The 26,221-nt window shown below is 34.4% G+C and overlaps 1 protein-coding gene across 1 annotated transcript; it reads left to right on the top strand.

The window, feature by feature from the left end:
• The first annotated feature begins 1,004 nt into the window (after nucleotides 1-1,004).
• On the top strand, nucleotides 1,005-20,155 carry LOC149803096 (visual pigment-like receptor peropsin). Its single transcript, XM_089951341.1, has 6 exons — nucleotides 1,005-1,522; nucleotides 14,669-14,828; nucleotides 15,489-15,616; nucleotides 15,932-16,028; nucleotides 17,233-17,458; nucleotides 18,275-20,155. The coding sequence occupies exons 1-6, from the start codon at nucleotides 1,444-1,446 to the stop codon at nucleotides 18,512-18,514; spliced, it is 930 nt and encodes a 309-aa protein (XP_089807467.1). The 5' UTR covers nucleotides 1,005-1,443; the 3' UTR covers nucleotides 18,515-20,155.
• The last annotated feature ends 6,066 nt before the right edge of the window (nucleotides 20,156-26,221 follow it).

The raw sequence follows: 26,221 nt of genomic DNA on the forward strand, positions 1-26,221 counted from the left end.
CATGTGTTTGCTTTTATCCCCTGAAACAATGCCATGAGAGCTTCGAGCTTGTAGGTGGACTGGACAAGGATGGAGAGAAGAGAGATATATATGTTTTGCAAACACTTTAATTCTAGTTTTAACATTGTGTAGAACACCTGCTACCATATAGGGGATGAATCAAGATTCTAAAATCACTGTGTACATATACATGAATAGATCCACTGACCTCTCAGAGAATCCACTGCCTACTTGTTGGCAAAACTATATCTTTAAACTTGGTATTTACTTTATTTTAGAATAAGTAAATGAACGATAAAGGACATCTAAATACACATCAGAAATTTTATACAAACATTGGACAGGAAATTTTATACAAACATTGGACAGGAAATTTTATACAGACATTGGACAGGAAATGTTTATACAAACATTGGACAGGAAATTTTATACAAACATTGGACAGGAAATTTTAACTAAACTCCATAGGTCACCCACTCACATTCAGTCAACTTTTCAAACACTTAAATTCATGGTGACAGTATGTGATGATTCACACATTACTGAAAAATTGCATTTCTCCGAGTTCAACTGTAAATTCATTTATATATGAATTAGTTGATTGACAGCTGCATTTCGAGACAGAGAGTTCAAATTACCCGAGGGGATCGGGTAGCATCTATAAATCGACTATGCATTAAAACAGATTTCAATTAAAATATCTCCGTGACTGCTCCGGTGGCCTAAGTGGTTAGAGCGTTTTACCAAAGACTTATAAAATAGTACTAGCAGATGCCTTTCTTGGCATTAAGAGGTTAGTGTTAGGACTGGTCGGCCTGGTGTCAAGATAATGATGACACGTGTCTGCGGCATGCTGAAACAGTGCTAGACATCACTGCCACACTGTAGACATCGTAGCGATATGACTCAAATTGTTAAAGCTTCGTTACAAATAGCACACACACACACACACACACACACGTATGCTGATACCCATGGAACAATAACCAGTTCTATTGCTGTCGAAGTTGTAACGCTTCACGTGATTTTCAGGCGCACTGGAATCTAATCGGACATTTTGACTTAATCTCAATCACATAACGAACTGCCACCATATACCATATACGCATTCTAATCTCCTTAACTTTACCATTTGTCATGAAATATTTAGCATACATAAAGGCAATACGAGAATGTTTGGCGCATCAACAGTTCTAATGAGATTTCAGATTCCATTATTAATTCCTCCGCAAAATAATGCCGATTTCTGATTGGTGAAATTCCGTAAATCCTTGAATATCGACCGCGTTTACCGGTCGAGAGAGTTACATGTGTTGTCATAGCCAAGCATTTGTGTGAGGTTAGGTTCATTTCACAGCCTGTCGGGTATTCGAAACTGTCATTTTCCTAACTTCCGAAACACTTCCGAAATTTCCAAAGGACACGCATTTTGTGAATTTCAAGATGAGCGGCGAGGAGTCTAGACTGGAAAGTTTCACCGGCTTGGAACACAAAGGAGTCGGAGTTCTATACATCCTCTTTGGTATGTCGCCTTTCGTTTTGCACTGTTGTAATTAGAACTTCATTTCTTTGTTTGGCTGGTTGGATTGCTCTGGCTTTTTATTATTTATGAAACAATGAAAACAAGAAGAATGTTTCTATCATAAATCTAGAGCTGACCGCAATGAAACATTATTATCAAACTAGTATTTTAGAATTTTTTTCAATTTTAGAAAACATTGCCATTTGAGAAAAAAAATATTTAACGATATCTATATAATAAGAAAACGTATTCGCACATTACATATATATAAATTCAAAAATTCTGTACGGATTGTAGTACCATTTAACCCTTTTCACGAATCTCTTGCCTTGCGCATTAATACTGTGTCCTCATGAATCGATCATTTTCATGGGGTTTAGTTGACAGGAAATGTTTCAGATATAAGATTGTCATTGCCGCTGAGGGATAAAAAATAATGTTCGCAATACATGCAAACAATCCGTAAAAAAAAAGGTTTTGTAGGTTTGCTGAGGAAAATAATGGTGACTTTCCTCCGTGTCGAAGTATGTGATATTTTGCCACTTCAGAATTTCACGAATTTTATGTTCTATCATTGCAGGGGTTGTCATGTGGAGAAAACAAAACAGTCTTGTAATAAATAAAACTCTAATTTAATTTTTAATCTTAACATTGTTTTGTAATCGTATAGCAATGGGTATTAAAACTTAACTGTTGCCAACCATAACCATCCAATACCGTCAATACTGTGGCAATCATCTCTAAGATCAGTGAGAAAATAATGTTACTGGAAAATGTGATCCAGTCCTTGTAATGTAAAACATTATTAACTCGGAGGAAAGTGTGATTCAGTCCTCTTCATGCCAAGAAAGTAAGATATATATATATATATATATATATATATATATATATATATATATATATATATATATATATATAAAAGGATTTCCCCACTTTGAAATATGCTTTCAGCAAGATATCACTCAAAGTGTTTATCTAAGTTTGTCTATGACCTTCGAGGCATTGTTTAAAAATGGTATTGCAAATTTAACATTTCTTTATCTTATCAAACAGTGCTAATTAAAAAGAAAACAGAACAATAATTGCATATGATATCAATTCAGCTGGAAATGCTTATACAATAAGAAACATACGTGTAACGGAGTAATTAATCGTGCTTGACCACCAGCTTCCACCCCTCTTTGAAATTTCCTTATGGCTTCCATGCTTTGCCACTAGATTAGTGGGAGCAAACAAAAAGGTACAAATTAGTAGTTATAAAGAGTGCGGAAGAATTTTGCAGTTAATGAACATTTTGATCAGATTTACAAAACAAGTTTTTTGTATATACTTATTTACGATATTAAGGCACCACCATTAATCATTATGTTTAAGAAATAACAGTAAATGTTGTGTTAGTCAACTCCGTTATCTAGTGTTGCATCAGAATGAAAAGAAGTAGGTGTTTTGTTTGACAAAATAAATATATTACCTTACGAACAGGTAAATACTCTATAATCACGTGGGTGCATCAGATCAATTGATTTTTGTAAAACCTCTTTTGTGCTCTTTGAGAGTTTCTACGATTTTTTAATTTCAAGCTGTCTGGTAAAATGTGGTTCTCGTCAGGAACACTTATTCATTACTTTTTTATCCTGCCTGAAGAGACAACCAAGCCAACGTGTGTTCTCTCTCACATCTTTGATGATATAATTGTGGTCTACTACTGAATCACAAATATTACCACAGTCAAAGATTATAAGCACATTATGTACACATCAACCAGAAGTTCTAATCATGTGTCTAATTTATCCTCCGGAACAATCAGGATCACATGCTCATCTTTCAGTAACCACTTCCAATCGTAAGTCTTCTTGATTAGAAATGCTGGTAGATGATGACAACGATAATGATTGAATCCACAAAAACTCTGTATCAGATATTTTACAGATATATTCGTTACCAGTTAGTCACTGCAATGCTTATCATGTTATAAGGCTATTCCAATACGTTTATGCCGCTGAACGTGTGCCTTCTTAATACTTGCATAGCACAACATATATTTCAAAAGGTTTCATCTGTAGGTAAAAATATGTTGCACATGTTCGTGAAGCACATTTCTCAGTTCCAGGTAGATATAGTGATTGCCAGTATATAAAATGTTAACTTTTGCTGTTGTTATTCATCATATAAATTTGTTTTTTCAGATTCTGCTGCTTGATAAATTAATATTCATAAACATTATTTCGCCGGCTTCCAAAAATCTTTGGGGTTCTTGATATTGCTGAATTGTACGGCGTTTCAAGGTCAATTTCTTCACTCTTTATGCACGCCCTTTAAACTAATTCTGGGAGAATCAAACATGATATTCGTCAAACTTGAATTGATTGTTATATCGACAATATAGTTCCAAATGATGTAGTTATAAACGAAAGGAATTACATGTCTGTACAGGCCATTTACTGTTTGTCTAATTGAGTCTAACGTAATCATATTGCAGTCCATAGCCGTAGTTAGCACCTGCTATTACTTCCAGGATTTTGCAAGTGTAATGCCAGATCTTAATTTCTGTGAAAGTGAGCAGGGATAAGCGGACAGTGATATATTAGTATCTGAAAAGTCTAGTGGTACTCTAAATTTCTTTACATACAAAGTCTAGTGGTACTCTAAACTTCTTTACATACAAAGTCTAGTGATACTCTAAACTTCTTTACATACAAAGTCTAGTGATACTCTAAATTTCTTTACATACAAAGTCTAGTGGTACTCTTAACTTCTTTACATACAAAGTCTAGTGCTACTCTAAACTTCTTTACATACAAAGTCTAGTGGTACTCTAAACTTCTTTACATACAGAGTCTAGTGGTACTCTAAATTTCTTTACATACAAAGTCTAGTGGTACTCTAAACTACTTTACATACAAAGTCTAGTGGTACTCTAAACTACTTTACATACAAAGTCTAGTGATACTCTAAACTTCTTTACATACAAAGTCTAGTGGTACTCTAAACTTCTTTACATACAAAGTCTAGTGGTACTCTAAACTTCTTTACATACAAAGTCTAGTGGTACTCTAAACTTCTTTACATACAAAGTCTAGTGGTACTCTAAACTTCTTTACATGCAAAGTCTAGTGGTACTCTAAACTTCTTTACATGCAAAGTCTAGTGGTACTCTAAACTTCTTTACATACAAAGTCTAGTGGTACTCTAAACTTCTTTACATACAAAGTCTAGTGGTACTCTAAACTTCTTTACATTGAAAGTCTAGTGGTACTCTAAACTTCTTTACATACAAAGTCTAGTGATACTCTAAACTTCTTTACATGCAAAGTCTAGTGGTACTCTAAACTTCTTTACATACAAAGTCTAGTGGTACTCTAAACTTCTTTACATACAAAGTCTAGTGGTACTCTAAACTTCTTTACATACAAAGTCTAGTGGTACTCTAAACTTCTTTGCATACACAGTAAACTGCATAGCTTCTGTGCCAGTATTTTATCCTCTTGGTTGTAACTTTCTCAGTTTTTAATTCATGCTGTCTTGTTCAACCCTACGTTTCCTAACTGAAATAGAAAACCATAAATCAGTGTATGTAATAAAAATGTTCTAGTAATTAAACTTGAACAAAATTATCCCTTCCGTTGGATACAGTGAAGCTTTCCACAAGCATTGGTTACGACTCTATCGTCATAAACTAATGAAAAAAAAAAATCAAAAGCTTTGTAAAAGTTTTACAGTTATAAAATGAAAATGTAACAAGAACTTACAGTATTATGAGGTGAATCCAAAACAATTATGTACAAGTCCAAAAGATTCGAACGTTCAAAGTGAATCCTAGAATGCACTGGTCTGCCAACAGTCCTTATGTATCAAAGTGGCATTGTCAGGATCTCCTTTGAATAATCTACAATAGTCCCCGCATTATATTTTTGTGAAATGGGTGCCTTGTAATGCCAATGAATACTCCAAACAAATGTTTACTCTAAAATAATATATAAAGACAACATTAGAAAAGTCTGAAGAAGACTGATGTTAAAACAGGAACATAAGGAATAAGAATAAAAGAAAGTATTCTGCTCCAAGCTAGTATATATAAGCATAAGGGGTGAAAACACATTTTGCTCCAACTTTTGCAAATATCCCACATCTTAAAGGAACCCACCTGTCCTAACCCATCCATTGGAAAATAATTGTCTTCGAAGAACCCACTTGACCCCACCAGTCAATGAGAAACTACCCCAAAGTTATCAACAGAATTTATTGATAATATTATGATTAATAATTGCAAAAAATTACGTCAAGAACTAGTTTTAGATCCTACGTAATTTACACTCTTAATATCTTATAATAGAATGTTACACCCGTGTATAAAAATCTGATATCTTAATTATAGATGGTTGTTATAATTTAAAGTCATGAACAAAAAGTGCACATAATATAGATACATTCATGTGCTAAGAGTATCAGAAAATACAGATAACACATTCTTCCCAAATTGTTTTACACAGATGTATTTGCATCAAGATCGTCCATTAATCTCTCTCATTGCGACCGCACTGTCAAGATCGTCCATTTATCTGTATCATTGCTACCACACTTGAATTGCTACCACATTATGTCAGGATCTTCCATATATCTGTATCACTGCTACTGCATTATGTCAAGATCTTCCATATATCTGAATCTCTGGTACCAGATTATGTCAAGATCGCCCATTTATCTGTAACATTGCCACCACATTACGTCAGGATCTTCCATTTATCTGTATGATTGCTACCACATCATGTCAGGGTCTTTCATTGATCTGTTGAACTGGTACCACATTATGTCAGGATCTTCCATTTATCTGTATCACTGCTACCACATTATGTCAGGATCTTCCATTTATCTGTATCGTTGCTACCAGATTATGTCAGGATCTTCCATATATCTATATCATTGCTACCACATTATGTCAGGATCTTCCATTTATATGTATCACTGCAACCACATTATGTCAGGATCGTCCATTTATCTAAATCACTGCTGCCACACTATGTCAAGATCTTACATTTGTCTGTATAATTGCAACTACATTATGTCAGGATCTTCCATTTATCTGTATCATTGCTACCACATTAACCAGGATCTTCCATTTATCTGTATAATTGCTACCACATTAACCAGGATCTTCCATTTATCTGAATAATTGCTACCATACTGTCAGGATCTTCCATTTATTTGTATCACTGTTACCACACTATGTCAAGACCTTACATTTGTCTGTATCACTGCTACCACATTATGTCAGGGTCTTTCATTTCTCTGTATCATTCCTATCAAATTATGTCAGGATCGTACATTTATCTGTATCATTGCTACCACATTATGTCAGGATCTTCCATTTATCTGTATAATTTCTATCTCACTATGTCAGGATCGTCCATTTATCTGTTTAATTGATACCACATTATGTCAAGATCTTTCATTTATATGTATCATAGCTACCACATTATGTCAGGGTCTTTAATTTATATGTATCATAGCTTCCACATTATGTCAGGGTCTTTCATTTATCTGTTGAATTGCTACCACATCATGTCAGGGTCTTTCATTTATCTGTATCATTGCTACCACATTATGCCAGGATCTTCCATATATCTGTATCATTGCTACCACATTATGTCAGGATCTTCCGTATATCTGTATCACTGCTACCACATTATGTCAAGATCTTCCATCTATCTGTATCATTTCTACCACATTATGTCAGGGTCTTTAATTTATCTGTTGAATTGCTACCACATTATGTCAGGATCTTCCATTTATCTGAATCTCTGCTAGCAGATTATGTCAAGATCGTCCATTTATCTGTAACACTGCCACCACATTACGTCGGGATTTTCCATATATCTGTATCACTGCTACCACATTATGTCAGGGTCTTCCATATATCTGTATCATTTCTACCACATTATGTCAGGGTCTTTCATTTAGTCTGTTGAATTGCTACCACATTATGTCAGGATCTTCCATTTATCTGAATCTCTGCTCCCACATTATGTCAGGATCTTCTACATAATCCAACTTAAAATACTCTGTCCTGGTGATTAAGGTTGGTTCCATTTGCAGTCAACATTCTTCAACTTTATTCGAGTACATCTCAAGGTTATATAAAAACATACGATTAAAAACAGTCCTTTTTCATTCTTGTAGCTCATGTAATTATATATATTGGTTGTTTTAGTTCATTCAGAAATATTGTCGTACCCGTGCAGTAAAACTATTCACTGTAGTTGAATGGATAGGTGACACTGTTTGTTTTCAGCTGGATTGGTAAATGATTTCTTTTTCAGTTTGTGCATTACACTGTGCCAGCCATTACCGATCAATCTTTATCTGAGCTGCGATGTAAATTGTACTATAACTTTCCATTCCGTTCTACAGATGCTGTTTAGAAAGGTTGCCTTTAGTCAAAGACACTTTGTGGCACTTCACTCATGCGAAACGTTTGTATAAACAAAATTACCGCAGCAATATCCTACGTTTTTCTTTTCAACGTATACCCTATCATGCAAGTGTTTGTAGTATAACTTATTTTAATAATTTCTTCCCTTCTCCCCCCCCCCCAGTTTGTTTTAATGATGTCTGTAACAAATTCTAAGTCTCAGACCATTCGATTCTGCACTTTTTACTTGATTGATGATTTGTGATTGATTTCATTGATACCGATAGCCTTACATATGAACCACAAGAGTATTCTTTACATTTCTATTAACACCAACGCAAGCCGAAGGAACATGAGAGACAGATGTGCATGCAGAGAGATTAGCAGTGGTAACTGTCTGTATTGACTCGGTAGATGGTGTGTCATGTTCTGTACGTGCACATTATCGGCTATTGTAGTATTCTACCTTAAGTACATACTGCTTTTGGCATCATTTATATCTTTAATAGTTTCATCATGTTTGATTTTTAAAACACAACCGTAAATATCTTTTAGTCTGGTAGTACTCTTTTTTTTAAGGATGATACGCTATTGGTGTTGTAAACGCCACACAAGTTAACTAACGGTAATGGATAACTTTCACAAAACACGAAATATGTAATAATTAAGTCTGGTAAAAGTTACTGTACTATTAAGCAATCATTTATGAACTATTTAAAATAGACAAGAATGATAATCTTCACAATTTCTTCAATATCCATAACTGAAGGTAGACCAACTGCAAAACCTAAATATATGTTTCAAAAACATGGCTAAGGTAACTGTACAATTTTTTAAAAAAAAAAGATGTTTTGACTTCAACTGACATTTGTCTTCAGCTAAAACCTATTCTGCTAAACAGTCAACATAGATAAACATCTAACAATATACGTTTTATTTTCGCTTGAAACAATTAGTTTGCCTTTAGTATATCTGTTTTTATGGAGAACATGTCAACATCTGTGACAGCCTCTTCGAATGATTTATCTATGCAATTATGATAGTAGAATTAGCAGCCGCGTGGTAAACAAAATTAATAACGTGGTTTTGATTCGCTTGACAATTTTCTGAAGGTAAAATCTATAGCTATCTGTTAGTTTACTATTGTGCTGCATATAGTCAATGCCTTTTCATGTTGTACTTTGAATATTCATTGTTGACTTCAGCGTCTTGTACACCTGGATTTGGAACAGTGTGATGCATTGACATTACCTAAAGGAGACACATGTGGAAAAGAGAAAGTCATCTCTGAGTTTAATGGAACCAGCAGCTATTAAAAACCTTGTCAGAAGTTATATTACAGAAACATATTATATTACGGCACGTGGAAAAGAGAAAGTCATATCGTTGGTCAAAAGCAATAAAGCATATAAAGAAAATAAAAAAGGAATCTAAAGACGAAATATCAAATCACTTGTAGAGCTTAAACCATTCCAAATGCTAGCTGCATCATTTGTGTGACAGTAACATATAATGCCCCTGGCATATTGCTGAACATTATTGCTTAGCATATTTTCCTGTAAGATTATAGACCAGAGAAAGCGTATATGAAGAAAAACCTGACAAACAACAGTGCACAAATCGATTGAAACCAGCCTCAGCCTTGGGCTTGTTTGTCAGATTTCCATTGACAAATATACTCTGAGCATCAATTACTTTTGTATTTGAAAATGGCTTTGGATGAAGTAAATGATATTTGATAGAGAGAAAATAATACAAGAGATGTCTTGGAGAACTGAGATTAAAGGTCCAGAGTTGTTTATGCTTATAGCGCCAATTTATGAAGATACGTTTTGTGTTATTGCATATTGACGAATTCTTTTTTTTAATTCCTTGACGAAGCAAAATATCGAAAATATTTAACACTGATCCTAAGAAAGAGATTTGGTCTCTTATACTAAAATACGTTTGAACAAAACAGGAAAACAGTTTATTTTGATATCAGAGAATCAGTGATAAAAACGCAATATATATATATATATATATATATATATATATATATATATATATATATATATATATATATATATATATATATATGAATTATTTATAGATCGCTGGTTATTTACTTATTTATTTATTTATTTATTTATTTGTTCATTTTTTAAAATTTATTTATTTATTTATTTTTATTTATATATTTAGGGAGATAACATTTTAAAGCTTTTTTGATTATCCCACATTTATGGAATATAGTCATTTGACTGATTTCAGCCTCATTTGCCTGTGTTGCTCAGCGATCTCATTTTTTTAAACATATTTGGTTGGTTTTTAGTTCATTTGCCTTGATTTTATTTCGAAAATCTTAGATTCCTTTTGGCAATTTCGTCGATTCTTTCTCATAAATTATCGGAACGGGAACCTCAATGTAAAGGTATTAGTAACACATCTGACGATGTCTTAGACTGCATTATTTCATTTTCAGGAGTCAAAATCTTCAAGAAGTTGTGAAAAATAATACCTAAATAGATAATTTAGTATAATGTATACATCAAAGAGTTCTAAAATTCAAATTGTACACGATATTAACTCTTGGCAAAGGTCATTTGGTCTTCTAATGCAAATTAAGTGCGTTAGGGAAAATGTAAAGGAAGCCTAAAAATATTTGATGTGGCTATGTCTGAAGATTTACTTCGGCCACTAAAATCACAGAGGATCCAACACATGAAAAACAGAGGTAAATTTCAAAATCAAGTAAACGTGAAGCAGCCTGTACAAATGATCAAATGTGAAAAAGACATTCTTGAAGTGAGCCCATTGGATGAAAGGCAATTCTAGTACATCGATATGTCTTTTCGTAGAAAATATGTCTGGGACATTTTCAGCATATCATAGAAATATTGTAGGTACTGTTTTAATTATTAGGTAGCACTTGAGGTAGAAAAGCAAATTGGTGGAGAGATTGATCTTGTTCTAGTTCTACAAATAAATGGAACCTTAGTTTAATATCACTGCATATGAAAAGATTGAATTTAAGCAAAGAGAATTTGGACTTCTGGCAGAATTACGGAAGAATTTTTGTGTACTTGTACGAGTACAGCAATTCACATTTTGAACTAAGGCGATTATAGACAGGATAATATCGGCAATGGAATTACATTCTATATATTAACACATGTTTATCCAGCTGATTCAAATCACATGGTATTTTGCTTCGTTGTTTTCGATTTTAGTAGTCTGCAAAATAACAAGTTGCTCAAAATATCTTTCGATTGAAAATTATATTGAAACAGACTATCATCATTACAGTTGTTAAGCTGTGCAAAGCAGTCTGTTTTGCTATAATGTGTAATCTGTTTCTGCTGCGTCAGCAATCAACAACAACAGCAGTGGTACCAATAAAATAACCACGAAACCTTTTCTACTTATCTTTCTTCTTTCTTTCTTAGTTTTAATTAATTCTTTTCCATATATGTTGTTTCGCTTCTTCACTTTCTTTGCTCTCTTTTAGTAGATCCCTCTAAATCTGTGTAAGTAATTTTACCGCCTGTATAGACTATAAAATGTATGTATACATGTATGTTGTTCAGCTTTTTTTATCTGACTTGAACTCACTATATTGTACTCATCGCCTTAATTTAATTGACTCAGTTAAGGTTAGTTCAAGGATGTTAACAACACGACGGCATGATTAGCACGCCGTTTCAAGGCAAATGTGAGTGCTCGCATTGAGAAACAGACCGTTAATAAACAAACCAACGAGGAGCCGAAAATTGTCGCTAATGGATGTTGCTGGTCAAAATAATGAGCACAAATAATAGCGATAATTAAGGGATAATTTTCTATACTCAGCATGTGCCCATTTTGTAATTAATAATTCGATAGTATACGGTAAGGAGATGGAGATGCGATTGTGTCAGCTGTTCCAAACATAAGTTTTTCGATTGAAAGCAACAAAGAGATGGAACAAACTCTAAATAATATGTTCTTCCTTTTAATAAGAAGTCTGACATATGATCTTGGCTTTTCCCAAACCATTTGATATAATTGATTAGCCTCATGCAATGTTATTACATTAATTTATATCTTTAGATTTTAATCTCATGAAAGATTATCAGAAAGAAATAAGCAAAGATTCTTACACACTTTCGTCAATTAATATAGCCAGCCATATTGTTAATCTCTTCAATTGATTCATGAGTCTTGTTTCTGTTTTTTTCTTCTTCATGTCACTTAATAATATGTCTCGCTCTCATACAAAGGAGCTAGTGGGTTTTGATGTAAGTATTTTATTGTGATTAGATGCTTCTGTCACATTCGTTATTCCACACAATCGATCTCTACCGTGCCAAGGTTTAACACAACCCTGCTACAGAAGCGACAGTTTTTCTCATCTGCCACAGTCTCTTTCAGAAAATAATCAACTGAGCCAAGGATAGAATTTTTTTACGGTCTCTATAATACCCCTATTCATACAAGTCTAAATCGCAATATGATGCAGGCGGTATGTTTCCATGTAGAAGACAAAAAATGTTGCATGTGCTTCATTATTTTTTTCCCAGAGTACCGACGTTAAATAAAATTTCTTGCATTTTCACGAAACACAGTTGTTAAACGTTTATTGGAGCACCCTAGAATGAATTCAACCCTGGGGTTCAAACTCTTGGCTCGTGCCTAAGCAAACTTTGGCACGTAACCACCCTTGCACAATGTCTTTCGAGAACTATTAAAACCGAAGACATAAACAGATTAGTTTTGACAAAATATACAGTGGAAGGTGAATCTAAAGAGAGATTATGTTAATTAAATAAAACTGAGTTTATTGTGTCTGAAACACAGAGACATGAAACATAATCAGCTGTTTCGAAGGTAATATTAACTCTTCTGGTCATAGACTAGGAGACTTTATGTCATGTCCTGTCCTCCGTCGTCCGTCCATTACCACGCGGTCTATTGCCGTTGCTACTTCTAAACAACAAGTATAATTTTAATGCAAAAATTCACAAACATATTCATTTAAAGGTCTAGTTGGTCCTCAGTGAAAAGTGTGCCTGTCGGATATCCAATACAGCCGTCACGGTGGTCATCTTGAAAATATCGCTATCCCTTCATGTCTTCCGTATCTGTCATCTTGAAGTTTTAACTCAAAACTTCTTATCGTGTCTGCTTGTTCCTGCATGAAAATGGTGCCGACCTAATGTTCCAAATGTCCTCAGCGATCATCTTGAAAATCTTTTCATCGCTAATCCTGTATGGATCATCGTATGGATATGGGGTTATTACTAAAAGACTTCTTATAATGTATGGTTCGTCTTAAGTAAAATTAATGCTAATCTGACTGCCAGCATGGCGGCCATGTCTAAAATTCTCACAAACTGATGGCTGTTGTGACATGGGGTTTTCAGTAAAAGACTTCTTATGGTCTCATGTTGGTCCTGAATAATAATGGTGCAAACTGGACATCCAACATAGCTGCCATTGCGGCCACCTTAAAATATTTTATATATCCTTCTTCCGAACATGGTCGTTTCGACATCAGTCTTTCACCAGAAGATTTCTTATGATAACTAGCTGGGCATAAATGAAAATGATTAAAACCAGAAGAATTCTTATGACATCAAGTTGGGAATACATGAAAATGATTATAACTAAGCCATGGCAGACATTATGAAAGTCGTGCTATTTATGCATCTCTGTAATGAACAGTCGTAGCGACATGGGTTTTCACCAAAAGATTTCTTGGTTTAAATGAAAATAGTGCTTATCAGATTCGATATGGTATCTAGCTTTAAAATAATTTAAATTATAATTACATCCCCTGAAAAGATGATCATTTAGACATAGTGTTTTCACTAAAAGATTTCCCATGATATCCAACTGGTCCTAAATGAAAATTGTGATGATCCGATCTCTAACATTACCGTCAGAGCAGCCAAATTGAAAACGTTATTACTTCAAAACTTGAAGGTAAATTCATACCGACACTGGCTTTTCACTACTACACCTCTCATTACATCCTCTCATTACATATAGTGTATCATACTTGAAACGGTACACCTCTCATTACATCCTCTCATTACATATAGTGTATCATACTTGAAACGGATACCAATCTGACGTTCCATCTAATTGCACGCTAACTTGACTCATAAAAACGCACAAATATCAACAGAAAAACAGATTAGTAAGGACAATGTAGACATAGGCCTAGTTTAAAAAAATAGGTTTACATCCTAAATCATAGCATGTACTTTTACTTTGGTTCTCTCTCTCTCTCTCTCTCTCTCTCTCTCTCTCTCTCTGCATGAGTTGTTTGATGTTCGAAATTGTCTATAAGCTGTAAATTACGACATAATAAAATACAATGGTAGTAGAAGTGTTGCCTACAGGATGACGACCTGACTGTTCTCTAAACAAGTTTATTTCACGGTGTGAAAATTGTGCTTTCCATTGAGGCATTCTCATCAAGTTGACATTTGGATCTGCACAGCTGCACAAAAAAAACTTTGATAAGTACGTATTTTATTCATTTTTTACCTTTTATTTTCTCTATTTACGTTGTAGCCCTATCAAGTTTGGTTCGTAACGTTTTAAGTGAAGACAGTAAAAATATTAGCTTCACCAGTGGCTGCATACGACATAACACATTCATAACATACATATTACGTTAATATTTTGACAATTATGCAGGCCCGTGTTTATTGTAAACCTTTATACTCTTAAAGTGTGTGGAAATGGTAAAATTGTTTCGTTTCCAGGAAGCATTGGTGTCACAGGGAACCTAATTGCTTTCTGGATATTTTGGCGAGAGAGACCTCTACCGGTGCCAAGAAACATCATGCACGTCAATCTTGCCCTGGGAAACGCACTGGCGTTAGCTCCATTCGTCTTTTCCGGATCGTCGTCATTTTACGGAAAGTATGAATGTAGCCTTTAGATATTAAAAACAACAATGAAGCTTACAACAGTGATCATTTGGAAACTTTATTCTATAAAAACATGTTCCTATATTAATTCACAACCTGTAAAATGCAGTCTCCTCTCTTACCCGAAATGGGCCCAGAAAATTCTGCATGAATATCTCATTTCGTCTGCGTTAAATATCACCTACGTGTATTGAAAATTAAGCTAAAGCTCATTAAAATGAAATGCATTATTTTTTAACAAGTCTGGAGTTATGACAAGTGCAAGAAAGAATAGCTAACGCGAGATAATGAACCATTTTGACACTTTATACTTGTGTGCATATATATATATATATATATATATATATATATATATATATATATATATATATATATATATATATATATATATATATATATATTGTTTCGAACCTTCAAGTAATTTGTACATATTTTTTTAATTCTAAAAATATCATCATAAGACTTCAGAAACGTTACCTTTTTTCTACGTCGTGTAACTTGGAGTGTAAAGCTTTAAAGATATTTAATATACTAATAGAAATAGTTGATTTTTATCGTTATTAACATATATATCAAACCGAGTGGAGGTATCTAACTAAAAGTAGTCGACATACCAGTCGACGTTAGTTTTCAAACGGTTAACGTTTTGCAGGTGGCTCTATGGTAAGACAGCATGTACCATGTACGGATTAGAGACATTTACAGCTGGCACCGCAGCTGTTGGCTTCGTCAACATTCTCTGTGTGCAGAAACTGGTGGAGACATGCTGTAAAGATTTCAGTAAGTTTACAAACATTGTACAGATTTTCTTTGCTTTCTAGTATTGAGGTTACAGCTTAATTGGATTGATGGTGTCTTTAAAATATAATTTAAACTGCACCATGCATAATGATCATTTTAGTAAATCAAGTTAATAAAAGACACTGCGTTTTAAATTGTTTTATTCGTTTTCTATTTCCGGTAATAACAATCGTTAATTTACGTGAATCTCATAATAAGCATGAAAATTTAGTCCAATAATTGATATCTTCTTTCAATTGCTGCAAAAAGATGGTTCATGTCAAATTCTGCAATTGTATTTTTGGGTATCCACAGTTTCAAAAATTTCCACGGGATCCATGTATTTCCTGGCTACTCTGAACTGGATACAAGCCTTTGCGTGGGCACTTGCGCCTGTCTTGGGGTGGAACAGGTAAGTACATACCATAATCGGAGCTGAGGTGCTATTTACTTTGCTCGTGTGAGTTTTTGGTCTTAACATTTTGGCCCTTGTCCCATCGACAGTGGTCAGTCAGATCCTTTTTATCCGTGATACCACTCATCCACTGACCGCTTAAGCAGCAAACCAAATGTCAATCAGATCCTTTTTATCGGTGATACCAGTGATCACTTGACCGCTTAGGCAGCAAGCCAACTGTCAGTTTTTACGCAGTAGTTGCTGTACGTCTTTGTTTGCCCTGGTCCTCGCTGACTTGGACTTGATACCAGGACATTACTACCTATATAAACATCTACAAATTCGGAAAGTTTCCAAATGTTGGTTTCCTTTAGAGCCAAAAGATTAAAAGTATGCCCCGGAAAAACTTAAAATGCAGGAGCCTCCGTTAGGGGTTCCATAATACATCCCCTTATAGCCCGTGTCTATTTGTTTACGCCCTTCCCAACCCACACACTCACATACTATTCTTGGACCCGCCCCTGGTCTCAACAGTGTTGTTAAAGTATACTTGTCGCAAATTTTTTATTTTAGTATATGATTTGGATTATCTCGACTTTGTTATAGGTTTGTGAATTGGTTATGCTCCGCCATCTTTTCTGATCTGAGAATTGATAAAGCGTGAATCTTTGAGGATGGTACAGGTTTCAGCGTCTTTTTAATGTTTTTGAACAATGTATTTATGCAGATGTAATAGAAAGTGAGTGAAGGGCTGCAACTTTAAACAAACGGAGTATGACATTGTTCAAGATATGAACATATTTAAGAGGTCTCCTTAGTTAGTTTTCTTTTGCGATTGGCCGTATAGCATTGTTTCTAAAATAGTTTTTTATTTATTACCGGTTTAGCACAAAATGCTAGTCCCTAACTCAGTTCCATTTCCATGCTATGTCTATTAAAAAATATAACGGCCATCATCTCCCCATAAATACAATTATCACTTATGTGTAGAATTGTGAGGCTTTGGCTGTCTACTCGCTTGCGTCTTCAAGAACTTTAGTTAGAAGCTTTTGTTGTTGAAGTCATTTAGAGCAATAATTAGTGGATTATTTATGCGTGACCTAATTGTTTTTCTGAGAAAAGAATTTAATCAATACAAGTTTTAGTAACATTCAGCAAACACAATAATAAAATGGTTAAGTATAAATTTAACATCACTACTTTTACCCGTGTGTTTCAGCTATACCGTCGAGTCCTCAGGCACGGCATGTGGATTAGACTGGGCTAATCGCGATTACAGCTATCGCTCATACCACGTTGCTCTGTGTGCCATGCCAGGAGCCATGATTATCCTGTCACTGATCTGCTTAAAGGTAGCTTACTCCAACCTCAGCGAAGAATCAGATGGAAAAAAGGAGGTCAAGGATGCACCGGAGGCCTGGTTCACAGACAGGCAGCTTTTCTGGGTTAGTTCACAATCTTAATTTTATAGCAGCAAGTGAGACTGGGAATCTTTCAAGCTAACGGAGTTTTAATGGAGAAAGCACTGATGAAAGATGTTTGTTCATTTCTCTTGTCCTCATGATCTTGGCCTCGTCTTCCAGAATTTGGTAAATGTGTTCCTAGAAGGGGAACTAATTTTAAAATCCAATCTTTATATGAGATCAGTAAATTGGATAAAAATGAATATTAAAACTCATCGACAAATATTTTAGAGAATCGACATTATCATAAATGCCCAGTAGTTTCCACCAAAATGGCGCGTAAGAGGAGAAAGTAGTTAGGTTGTTGGAGGTATACATTAAATTGAAAGTGTTCCATAAGGGGAGGGGTGCGTAGCGGGAGAAAAACGACATCCTCATCTGGATGTTTATCTGCAACACTAACTCGATTCAGTCTATACTTTGAAAATTTGCAACAGATTCGTTGTGTATGCAACGTTTGCCGGATATAAAAAAAGATATTGTTTATATAGTTTTATTGCTAGGACAAAATAACGTTTAAGAAATTGACTTAAATATGGGCATTTTGTGTACTTATGAATTAAATAATCCACGAAGTTCGTTTCAGTGTTCTCCATACATCACTTTCAAAGATACCCAATTGTATCGCATACATCTCCCACAAGTTTATGCTACTTGATGTCAAATTTTATTTTCTATTTCTTCAAAAAGACAATAATATGGAATGTTCAAGTCAATGGCTAACTTTTCATTTAAGAATCAGAACTGTTTCACTAGATATTTCTCATAATTCTTTTAAATAACTAATGTATGTTTCAGGTCACCGCCTGTCTGCTTGTGATCATGCTGATTGGCTGGGGCCCATACGGGTACATGTCTTTCTGGAGTGTCGTATCGGAAATCGGCGTCCCCACTAGCATGGCGTCTGTTTTGCCACCGCTGTTTGCCAAGGGGGGAATGATGTTCTACCCCATCCCTTACCTAGTGGCCAGCCAGAAGTTTCGGGAGTCTTTCAGAAGAGTTATTTTCGGTGTTGAGGAGAAATACAAATCTTCTTGAAGAATACGCTCAATCTATACTTTGTGGGCGAAACAAAGTCTATTAAAAATACTGGCATGCCATTTTAATGCGATATATATACATGTAGTTACCGGCTTCACTTCAAAACCCGAATTTGTTGCTTCTGTTCATCTAGGGCATTATTGGAAGCTTCTATTTAAAAATTAATTTATGTTCATTATCTATTTCGAATTTTCAGCATTGGAATACGTGCTTTTCCCTCATTCTTTTTTGTGGTGTATACAGGTGTTGTCTTGTTATTTATATAATATGAGAAACTGTCATACTAGTCAGTATTTATTTGTCTTGTTCAGCGCATGTTGTGAAATTGTATTCTTATTAAGGATACGTTTGATCAATCAACACTTCGAATGATATTGAAAACCATAAAATGCATTAATTTGTTCAGGTGCCATGGAAACGTTGTTTTATCACGAAACTTGTGATCATGAAATATCGGATTTGCTTTCCGAAGCCTATACAGTGATGTTGATTGATTTCCAGACTATTCCGTCTGCCAGGCGAATGCAAAATTACAGTAATGATGGTCTCGGTGCGATTAAGGTGATACACATTAATACTGAGGACTTTCTGTTGTTGTCTGACACGTGAATACGAAATCAAAGTGTTTATCATTTTCAAAACATATGCGTTATCATGATCTAAGTGAGATCAAGGTCATATACTTTAATTATAAAGACTTCCCTGTATTTTTATTGTACGTTGCTATTTTGGGACGACATGTCACTACTCCATTTTACATCTATGTCTCTTTTAATCAACAGAAATAGCATTTATTTCCTGTGCCCTAGAATTAAAGGTTATAGGTGGTTAGCTTTAGCGCACACAAAAGCTTATTATTAATTTACAGGCACTGATCTTGCTTGTGCCTCGGTTTGGTTACGTTACTACCATTATACCAATAGGCTGATTAGTGTAACCTTCGCAAGTTATTATACTTTTCCTCGGTGGACTTAAAGTTATCGCATTGGAACCAATAGTATGCAAAATAATGTTTAATTAATTACAGTCTTTTCAAAGTTTCAACTCATATAGATCCCGATTTAAAACAAAAAAATGTCATAACTTCTTGAAACAATAAGATGCGATTTGCATTTTCCTCGCAATTTAAAATGTTACTATATTTTTATTACAATGGAGTGGTTTGTGTCCCCAGTAATGCATACTTCAATAAATGTATGCAAGGTAATATTTGTAACTCAGCCAAATTGTCGTTAAGTTCAAATTAAGTTTCGAAGGAGAGTAATGTCATGTGATTCCTTTTCATCACGAAAGGCCGCTCTGAGTGTTCAGGGCAACAAAGGCCGGAAATTATTTTCTTTTGTCATGCATCAAGTGACTTAGCAGAATTTACTTATTACAAATAAACTGTTGTTATTTTATTATTGTGTGAAACGAATTTTGTTTCCGTTGTATCAAGTGATTATTGTACCAAAAATGAATTACGTGGTACCAAGGAAAGAATGGATTTTCTTTTTCCATCACTTTTTGGTTTGTAGTAAATGCTGAAATAGAATGAAAACGAGGATTGTAATCAATGTTCACATGGAAATTATTGAATTCTGGACTTGTATTGTGGAGCTGTAACTTTTATGCCTTAATTAAAAGAGCTCAAACATTCTTGACTTTTCCATGTTATAAAAATAATTCAAACGAGAAGTTTTAGTGTGACAACATTTCCTAGAATCTTCTGACGCTACTTAATTCCGCTGTTTTCTTCACGTCAATATCGCAGCAATTCATCTTCCGCTGCACCTCCGTAGGAAAACCTCTGGGTGTTTTTTCCTCTTCAAAATTGTTAAATAACAATGGATGCTATTTTTAATTTCTTAACAATGTCTTATTTCACGGATGCCATCTTCCTGCGTACTCAGAGAAACTAAATAGCAAAAAATGTACGTTTACATTGTCCACCACGGTGCAGATCCCTCAAGCGTAGCATTATCCTTTGTTACAATCCATTCTTTTCTTTTGTTCTTTTTCTCTTTTCTTTCTTTTTTCTTTCTTTCTTTTTTAAACACCAGTCAAAAAGGTCCCCTTCCCCCTTCTCGGTACACATTAGGATATTTCATCAGTAAGATCGGGAAACGTTTAACTGGTATCCTGCGTTTGCTGCGCTCGCACACACGCTAAACAGATAACTGTTAAAGGCTAATTTAAATTATAGCACAGAAACAAACACTGTCTACTCCAGCGGTAAAGAATCGTCGTTCCAGTCTACAGTTTCGAAAAGTACACGGGGTTTGAATTTTAATTAAAAAGAATTTTCGATCTCTTCCTCACAGGTTATCCTGGTTATATCAAAATACTTTGTATAATTTAAGTATTGTTAAATAACTTTTAATTCGCATTAATTTTGGTTTATTATTGATGGATTTATTTTGAACTATTGTGCAAACAGCAGCTGTGCATCTCCCAAACGACTGCTAGCTCCACGTCCTGGACATTAGAGCTAAATTAAAGAAGAAAATAAGCTAGCTGGTAACGTTCTTTTATAGCTTTTTGACACTTTAAAATTCAATTATTGCACTATCACATGATAGTTCTGTCTACTCTGACAAAATTCGTTTTCGCTAATCAAATGACTGCAAAAGTTACTGCATTTTAAGTTAATTCAAGTTTCATGACTCGAGCAAATGGGAGCAGCCATTTCGATCAGCTGTTTGATTTACACAGCGTGCTGTTTGCCTAATACCCACTATAAAGAAATTTCAGTCACAGTACATTAAAGTAGCATTAAGGTACGCCAACATTCTCCATTGTTCTAGTTGCAAATGAGCACATCTTCTCTTTATGCATGTCCTGTTTTCTGAAGTATTTAATATTTGTAGAAAGGAACCCTTTTCAGAAGTATTTAATATTCGTAGAAAGGAACCGTTTTCAGATGTATTTAATATTTGTTGAGAGGAACCGTTTTCAGAAGTGTTTTAATATTTGTAGAAAGGAATGGTTTTCAGAAGTGTTTTAATATTTGTAGAAAGGAACCGTTTTCAGAAGTATTTAATATTTGTAGAGAAGAACCGTTTTCAGAAGTGCTTTAATATTTGCAGAAAGGAACGATTTTCAGAAGAGTTTTAATATTTGTAGAAAGGAACGGTTTTCTGAAGTATTTAATATTTGTAGAAAGGAACCGTTTTCAGAAGTATTTAATATGTGTAGAGAGGAACCGTTTTCAGAAGTGTTTTAAAATTTGTAGAAAGGAACGGTTTTCAGAAGTGTTTTAATATTTGTAGAAAGGAACGGTTTTCAGAAGTGTTTTAATATTTGTAGAAAGGAACGGTTTTCAGAAGTATTTAATATTTGTAGAGAGGAACAGTTTTCAGAAGTGTTTTAATATTTGTAGAAAGGAACCGTTTTCAGAAGTGTTTAAATATTTGTAGAGAGGAACCCATACCCTTGTTAAAAGGATTTGATATTTTAAAAAGAAATTATTTTTTTTACTGAGTTGATGTTAGTATTAATATTAGTACCCTTACTCCTACCTCGTTGACAGGGTACTAACATGAGATTATAAATGAAAATGGAGCGAGCCGGGTGTAATTTCACACACGGCACTCTTTTAGCCTAATATCAACAATTTGAACATATTCCTTGCATATAATCCAATAAATTGAGTAGTCCTCTTATTTAATATCGGAAGTATCGAAAATCATTGTAGAAATAGTTGTAAAATCTCGTTTACCTTTTTAATCCGATATTTTCGTTTAGATCGTCCGCCATATTAGGTCAAATAATGATTACTTCCGTTCTCAGCCTAGTTTGTTTGTGTGCAATATAAGGACATTGATGCCTTATTTGGGAACGTAAATAAATCGTAGTAAAAATATGGTGCGGTTTGATTAAGAAATTCTGCGCATTAAAAGTAAATAAGGTTTATCGGCAACTTTGAAATTCCAGCTAGAAGCCATTATTTGTCACTTGATTGATAATAACATAGCGTAGAATATCCAAATATGATCTGGAAAGCCTTAAGTATAAAAGGGGTCACGGCGAGAGTCTCGTGTTATCAGTCATGGCGGCTACGGTGAGGTTAGTGTAACCATGCCAATTTACTTTATCGTGTTAGGGCTTCATAATTCAAAATAAGCCAAACTTTTTTCACAACATGATTATACTTGTGGAGTAGATTTCTACACTGTTTGTTTTTCTGACTGTAGTAATGATTGTGTTTGGTGCTCCAGTACATGATATGGGATCAGTTCGTAGCCTTAACCACAACACTGAAAGGTTATTGGACGAAAGATCAATCGGGAATTTAAGTTAGTCTAAAACCTTCATATCCCCTTTTTCAGATGGTCTTAAAGAAAAAGACCGTAACTTCATGTAACAACTTGCACCGAAAAAAAATAGTGTTACAAGCCAGGGGTCTTTGCTCGACCAAGCGGGGTCAAACCCTGGCGCGATTCCCGCTATAAGTCATAAGTTTACCCTAAATTTCCAAAGGCTTCCATACATGTCCGTTCTATGCATACATTTTACTCTAATCAGTGCAAGACCACATATTTCACAACCTGCCAAATATTTATCAACCGCACATCTGCATGGTTTCTCTTTGTTAGATTTCTGTACAGCCAGCAGTTCACACTGTAGTAACTTTACAACTAACCCTTAGCACAGAGAACAATGGTTTCCAGGGATATTTCGCCAGTACAAATGCACCACATTTGCCACCATGGCGATATAAATTGTATCTGCGGAGTCCTTTCTTATTGATTCCATTGTGTATTTTTTTTCCTACCGTAAATACTGCACTGCAGCCACACCACCAATGTACACCACTAGGTTTTAATATGGACTATCTTACGACAGGGACATTCATTCGGTTTTGACCTGAATTCACTACTAGTGAACCATGACATCATGGAAACTCACTAACACTTTACTCCGTGACGTTTGCTCCTAGTAATTTGCTATTTTTTTCGGGCAAAGGAATATTTCTATTGCACCGAATTCCAATAATTAGACAAAGGATCATAAAAAATCTGAGAATTCCTTTTTTTATAACCAATGCACTTACTCCAAATTTATTGCAATAGAATATAGGACTGCACTAACAGTAAAATTTGATTCGAGGCTACAATAAAATGGACCAATTGCAATGCAATACAAGTAAACAGAAAAAAAATAATTTAGAGGCAATTTTCTTCTTCGGGACAGTCAAAATTTCAATTTAAAACACAGACAAAAATGAAATATCACCAAAAATGTGTTATTCTAAACTGTGACAGCATACACAACTTGTTTGCATTAAGATTTATCCAATCAAAAGGGTGCTAGTATTTAAGTCTCGGATCTGAATACTAAAAGAATGCTCAAAATCGTAAGACAGTCAAACTCTGATATGTTTTTTTTTTTAAAAAAAAAAACATTTTTTGAATATCGAAAGCATAATCGAGGTGGGGGGCTATCTTGTATCACCACTTAGCTATACCTATATTAATTTGGTCATGTGGTTGAAAAATAATTCTTAATTTCAAACATATCAACGATTCTTGTAAAATATAAATGTAAAAAAAAAACAAGTTAAATTGGCTTCTCCGCACTGGACCAACCCTATAAATATTTGATGTTAAGAAATACGTCGAGGAGAATTTTAATATGACGATGCAAATATATAAACATGATGACTCATGCATAGAAAAAAGTTCCGATGAATTTTCCATTCAGATAAATCTGTAGAGTTATGAAAGTTACATTTTAAATGACCAAAACTAGAATGACCATATAAAATTACATTTTTAGACACATAGACAATCTCAAAATCATTACCCTTGGGATAGCGCGAAATACAGAGCAGTTGAATTAACCGTGTTGTACTTAATTCCAACAAGCTAACAAAAAGAAATACGTCAATTCTTTACTTTGATAAAATCATCTTTTGAAAGTCCTTCTAGTGACACGAAATTGTTTGCCCTAAGCCTAAATCATGATTACGGGAATTTGATTATGAGTGTGCATTTGTGATATTGATTAGACCCAGATTAGCGCTGAGTCGCCTTTGTAAAGCCATAATTTTCCGTGACACGTCAATTTCTTACAGTACTACTACTCCCTTGACCCTAGCACCAAGAGGTTATACCGCATTACGGCATGTTAGTGCGTCTTATTTAAAATATTATTCGAATTACCGCATTACAGTCAGCTGATTTCTCAGAGTATTAACATTCGGAAGAGAGGTGGCCTGCAAGAAGCTCAAAACAAATTAAATGTATCAAATTGTATACAATTAGATGTATTTACACTGACCCTTCCCACCCCACTTTTATTTGGACATTTTGTGGGTGTAATTTACTGTTTCCGCACGGTGGCAGAATAAGGTAGCCGCTGACAAAAAAGTTTATAGGTCCTAATCTGTTTATATATTCTCATTCACAATGTTATCGATTTAGAGCATGTTTATTATTTTAGAGTGCAGTGCAAATTCCGCTTTTGTATTAGTAAAGACCTCGTATGGTTTGAGCCAAGTGCAGTTAATCGCACCTCAAGGCCATACTTTCTCTTTCTTGCTTATTCACGAGAGAGAGAGAGAGAGAGAGAGAGAGGATACATTACAGAGATGAAGATTCTGTTTATTCTCTCATCCCTATGAAATTTATTTTTACTGTTAATCTGCAGTTTACAGTGGCAGTTTAATTATATATAAGAATAAGGTAAATATTCAAATTATACAGAATTCTTATATATGTATGGCATGGATGATTATGCAATAGCCAGCAAGTATTGTCACTAGTTGTCGTAACAAGTATCTCATATCTCCAATTTCGTTTTAAATCTCCAATTCCAATACAATAGCAGGAGGCAAATGACTTGAAACAAGGACATCACATACAAAGCATATACTGTAGCACAGCAATATGCTAAAAAAGGAACTTATTTATCATATAAGAAAATAAATTCTAACAGTATGATATATATTTTCTATGTATAAACATAAAGAACATTTCCATGCAATGATGAAATGATTTATTTCCATATTTATCAAACTGGAAATTACATTTTCTATTATATAAAACCGTATTCATCCATATATGAAACGATATTTATGGTACAGATAAGATGACTGATTGTATGGCACCTCACTGAAAAAACATTAGATTCCTTTGGTAGGGATTATAAAAATAGAATATACTGAATTTAAATAACGTTACTAGAGCTACCAGTAACTAGCTCAATTTGTTTGTATTATTACTGCTACAATATAGTACTAAAACTTGCTTGATACATTTGGATATGAAATTAATGTAGTAGTTTAAAAGATTAACACAAATGTTTACATCTATCTTCCACAGATATGATTGTTTTCTGTTAGAATAGTAAGATCCCACCACCACATTTGAGAAAACGGAGACCACCTGATATACATTCTGGTAATAATTGGTCAGTGAGCAAGCAGATTGTTGTTCCTAAGTCCTATAGACAGGAAATTCATAGTCTAGCCCATAAAACCCCTTATGCTGGTCATTTTGGTGTCAATAAGACTTATCACAAGATATTGAATCATTTTTATTTGCCGAAAATTAAAAGTGATGTTTAGAAGTATCGTCGATCTTGTCACTCTTGTCGAATGGTAGGAAATCCCAATCAGAAAATATCTAAGGCACATCTGAAACCTATCCCTACATTTGACCATTTGACAAGCCATTTAGCAGATAAATGGTAGACTTGGGTTCCTTACCTAAGCTCAAG

Source organism: Sinohyriopsis cumingii, chromosome 3 (assembly GCF_028554795.1).
Source record: "Sinohyriopsis cumingii isolate HCF-2022 chromosome 3, ASM2855479v2, whole genome shotgun sequence".
Classification (NCBI taxonomy): Eukaryota; Metazoa; Mollusca; class Bivalvia; order Unionida; family Unionidae; genus Sinohyriopsis; species Sinohyriopsis cumingii.

What these genes read in the sequence shown, in the direction of transcription:
- LOC149803096 (XM_089951341.1), top strand. Translation starts at nt 1,444, where the DNA reads ATGAGCGGCGAGGAGTCTAGACTGGAAAGTTTCACCGGCTTGGAACAC. An exon ending in AGTTCTATACATCCTCTTTG is followed by an intron (nt 1,523 to 14,668) that starts GTATGTCGCCTT and finishes TTTCGTTTCCAG; the next exon opens with GAAGCATTGGTGTCACAGGG. An exon ending in TCGTCGTCATTTTACGGAAA is followed by an intron (nt 14,829 to 15,488) that starts GTATGAATGTAG and finishes AACGTTTTGCAG; the next exon opens with GTGGCTCTATGGTAAGACAG.